The sequence below is a fragment of the Phaethon lepturus genome, unplaced genomic scaffold, assembly GCF_000687285.1.
Source record: "Phaethon lepturus isolate BGI_N335 unplaced genomic scaffold, ASM68728v1 scaffold41954, whole genome shotgun sequence".
NCBI classification, from domain to species: Eukaryota; Metazoa; Chordata; class Aves; order Phaethontiformes; family Phaethontidae; genus Phaethon; species Phaethon lepturus.
The window spans coordinates 2,220-6,776 of record NW_010537794.1 but is presented as its reverse complement, the minus strand read 5'-3'; the positions used below and the strand labels follow the sequence as shown (position 1 = coordinate 6,776).

The 4,557-nt window shown below is 40.1% G+C and overlaps 1 protein-coding gene across 1 annotated transcript; it reads left to right on the top strand.

The window, feature by feature from the left end:
* Window positions 1-1,466: 1,466 nt before the first annotated feature.
* LOC104620393 (chromosome unknown open reading frame, human C3orf33) lies at window positions 1,467-3,256 on the top strand (the record flags this gene model as incomplete). The annotated part of the gene is made up of 3 exons (XM_010286596.1): window positions 1,467-1,620; window positions 2,382-2,542; window positions 2,988-3,256. Coding segments are annotated over 3 exons (584 nt in total), but the record flags the coding sequence as incomplete, so codon positions are not given.
* Window positions 3,257-4,557: the final 1,301 nt, after the last annotated feature.

Here is a 4,557-nt window from a genome sequence, read left to right as displayed (position 1 = left end):
GCCGCCGGTGAGCGGCCCGAGCGGCCCCGCGCCTCCGGTCCCGCCCGGCGGTGGCTTCCTCCCACTTTCTCGCTGTATCTCCATGAACGGGGCTGCTTGTGGAATGTTCCTAAACGTGACCCTGACTCTTCCTCCCCGTCCTGAAATGACTAGTTGTCCTGTTTTCGGCTGGGAGGGAGTTGGTTTTTCTTCCCGATAGCTACACCACGACACCAGTCCACGGCGTGTGCTAAGGCCGCACCGCGAGCTGCGGGCGCAGCCGCGTCCCCTTCTCCCCTCTTCCAGCTGCTCAGAAACTGTTGCTCTGATATTCCCTCTGCACAATTCCCAGTGCAGCTTGGTACAAGAGAACACTTGTATAAAGTTTTTACCTTAGCATCTGACTGGGAAGCCTGAACTACAAATGTTGCCAGAATTACTATTTTTTTTCCTTTTTTTCTGGTCAGTTTGGTTTTTAAACCCAGGGTTTGTGAATGTGTTAACCAGGCTGTTGACGCTTCCAAATGAGATCTTCCTTCTGCAAATGAGATCTGACTTCAAACAACTTCTGTTTGTAAAAACCTTCAGGCTCTCTGCCTGCAAGGCCCTGAATTTCTGTATTCCTAGCGGGAGACCTTACGAACCACCGAAGGGAAGATTTTACTGAGTAGATGACATACAGGAGAAAGATCTTAGAGTTTAGTCGTGGTGTTTTGGGTTTTTTATTTCCCCTGTGTCACAGCAGTTGCACACAAGCAGGTCAGTACTTTTCACAGCTGTAGAAGCAGGTCGGTGTTCTACAAAGGGCTTCTTACAGCGAGAGCTCTAGAGTTGGTGTCTTAAGTTCTGGGTGTTATGCCATCCCCTGCGCCTATCCTTCCCCCTCCACCCCCTAAACCAGGTGGCTGCTTCGTTCCTGCACTGCTGCTGCTGGCCAAGTAAGCTTCGTTTTCCTGCGTGATCATGTAACTGTCCCTTTGCATCCTCCCATTTGATACCAGTTCTGGTATCAAATTTAATCTTGTGATCTTTTCAAAGGTGTGCACCTGCTTTTGTCTCTCTCCTCTTTTACTCCGTTATCAACGTCTGTGTTGTTTCTGTCCTCCCCGCTCTGCCTTTGTTTCCAGTGCGTCTGTTCTTTGCTAGCGTCTTTAAACACGTCTTGGCTTCCTTCCACCCCTATTCTAGCACTGTTCAGGCTGCTTCTAAACCACTCTTTTCATGGTGAATCAAGGGAACTTCAACATGCACTGCTCAAAAAATATCAGTTTCTGTTCTTTCTCCAAACCTCGCTTTCATGCCCACCCCTAATACTGCAGGCCCTGTAAAACAGGGAACAAAAAAATGTATATATATAGACTTGCCCATGCTGTCTAGTAATAGAACTGTAATTTGGCAAACCATTTTAAGAAGAAGTTGGATTTAATGTGATTGGACCTGCTCTACTTTTTTTTTTTTTAAACTTTGTCTTGCTCTTCTATCGATAGACAACAAAGTTTACAAGTGCTTTGGATATACCTCTGGAGTTTGTAGAAAAGAGTGTGAAATTGCGGGGAAAGTTACACCACGTAACTGAGAAAGGCCTGGAAGTTGAACACATTCCCATTAGCATTCCTTTCATTACATCGGTACAGAGAAAATGTAAGTGAAAGGTGAAGAGCAAGGGTAAGAGTGAAACCTCATTGTTCTTAATGTGTCTGTGCAACGAAGGGATGGGGGCAAGCTCGAGAGGAAGGGTTAAGGTACAGTTCCAGCTGTGCCTTTTAGTCTTTCCGTACTTTACAGGTGGGAAACTGGGGAATAAAAGACTGTGAGGAGACCTGTAAAAGGAGCTTGCCAATACTGTATTTGTATTAATCAGCATCGTTATTGTGATACTGGTCTGGCAGCAAAAGCTCACACATGGGCAGTTCATCTGCTTGCTGCTCATTCCCAGCAAAAAGACCCTCTTGGGATTACAGTTTCATTTGGGGATGAAGATCTGGCAGCCACCATTCTCATGGAGGGTTTTTCTGTGACTTCGCAGAAGATGTCTGCCTGTGAGCCACATGCTTGCTTTGCCAACACCTGCAGGCGCTGATGCTTCTTGCCTTCAGATTTGTTGTTTCTGCCCCTTCAGATAAAATAATAGTGACTGATAATGAAAGCAGTTCTTGCTATTTGTATGCAAAATAAAGCAAACTAGCTTAAACTATTTATGCAATCTTGAATTAATTTTTTTTACTGAAGGAGAGATGAGACCAAATTATTATTTGCAAGTAATTAGTGCTTTGGGAAACTAAAATGGATTTTTTCTTTTTTTTTCAAGTCTGTGGGAATAAATTAATTACCAATAGCTGAGGGTCTGTGCAAAGAATGACATTTCCTTTGCTGCCTTCAGTAACCAAGTTCTCTATAATCAGGGCAATCAAAAGGTCTTCTGTTGGTAAGACTTGCTGGAGTGGAACTGGCTCCGAGTGGCATGGCCTGGTTACAGCAAGAGTTGCAACCCAAACAAACGATATGGTTCCAGCTTCTCGGAAGGGAGGACTTGGCACTCGAGTGCCTTGTTTTAGTAAATAAGGTAAATATAGTGACAAAAATTGACTTCTGTCTGCAGTTTTGAGTTCGGCTGTGGTTATACAATTCAGTTATCTCAGTATGTTTAAGGAATGTTATTATTTATCTATCTTGATATGAATTTTAAATGTTTTATTTGTAAATCTGATTTCAAGACCTGTGTTTCTTTGTTGGATAGTGCTAGGCTGTATTGTATAGTTCTGATTATTATGATGTTTAGTCTATCAAATGTTCTCTCACAAATGTCTTGCATTAGTATTAGGTTTTAACAGTCAGCTGGATTCCTCTTAACTTTTAACCCTTTCTGCCAGAGCATAGATTTAGCCAGAAGTAAAGCTTGTATCTCAGAGGGAGTTCACACACCAAAAAAACCCAACCCAAACCACAGAAGCACAAAAAACCTGTTTTAAAGATGAAGTGACAATTATATTTACCATGCTTTTTTATAGGGTCGATTTCTCAGCGTGTGCTTAAACGAAGAGATCTTGCGACAAGGGCTTGGCAGAACAGCACGCATTGAAGGACTACATCATGATTCCCACCTGTACTGGAAAATTCACAAAAGACTGCTTCAAGCAGAGTTAAAGGCCTTGAAGAAAAATAAAGGAATATGGAAAGAAGAAAGCTACTCTGAAAGAATTAGAGATCGTATAAGCAACAATAAATTTGTACAGACACTGAAACAATTTGCGAGCTGGTTAAGAAGCTCCATTGAAAGGTAAAAAGGGAGGCTTGCTTAGAGGAATGCCGGTTGCCTATGGTATGTGCTTTCTGTAATGTAGAAGTTTATGGTAAAAAACAGTGCCATAAGTTGGAGGTTCACTGTCTTGAACAGAAAACCCATAGTTACTTAATAACAATAAATATAAATAATAATATATAAATAATAACTTATAAATATAAATAACACCATATTATAACCCATATGGGATTGAGATTTAGTAGTGGTGTGCAGGCCACAAATTAAAATGTTCTGAAGCCAAACTTTTCCACAATGATGTCCTACAGAAGTTGTCCCATTTTCCACCTGCTAAATCCCTGGACAGCTGTGTTAACTAACCAGTGAAAGTAGTCAACAGTCCCATTTAAGAGGTGCAGAGTGTTAGTTCACAGTGTACGGCCTTAAAAGCTTCCCTGTTACATGTCGTTACTACGTAGTCCACATTGGTTGGAAAACTCCATTTCTGACCTTTACAAAGCTTGTGGTATGTGTTTGCACATGAGCATTTTGTTTGAATTCTATTCTTATACTACTTCTATGTATAATCTGTGTTTTAAGAAAATCTTTCATCTTGAATAATGGGTTGCATTGTTACCGATATAAAAGGTAATTTGTTAGGCTGATCTTAAAAAGCTGATAAGTTCATAGCAACTGAAGTTTCTCGTTTAAAAAAAAAAAAGTCACTTGGTATATCAAAGAATATAGATTACTATGTTAGTAATCCAAATTTTTGAAGACAACATTCATTTGAAGAGAAAAACCTATGCTATTTCTTCTGATGGTTCTATAAATATCTAAAATTAGATGAAAGTAAAGCTTTAACATGAAATTTGAAAAGGTGGACCTTGAAAAGGTGCTAAGAACTTAAAATCTATTTCTTTTATTTTTGAAATGTTAAGTATATGAGTATGTTATTTATTTTGTAAATATTCTCAGAATAAAGATTGAATTTCTTATGTTCATTGTTACATGTCTTGTATACCAAGCACTTGACCTTTGTTTAACCTCCCACAGTCCAAATATTTATTTGAAGTGAAGTGTTTTACAGATTTTCTTTCTTTCTGTGTGATTCCTTGCCAGTGAAATACTAGGGAGGAGAGTGTGGTACAAAAACATCTTAATAGGTGAGCATTGCTTGTCTGACAATTAGTTGCCATGTCATCATTTTCTCTGAATTCGGGGCAAAATTGTAAATCATGAGATCCTAAAAAATAAAAAAAGCAGCTTTTCCTTGTGTGAGAATAGATGTTAGTGCTTCTTTATTACCTTAGTTCCTGGGTTCTCTCAGGGGTGAGGCT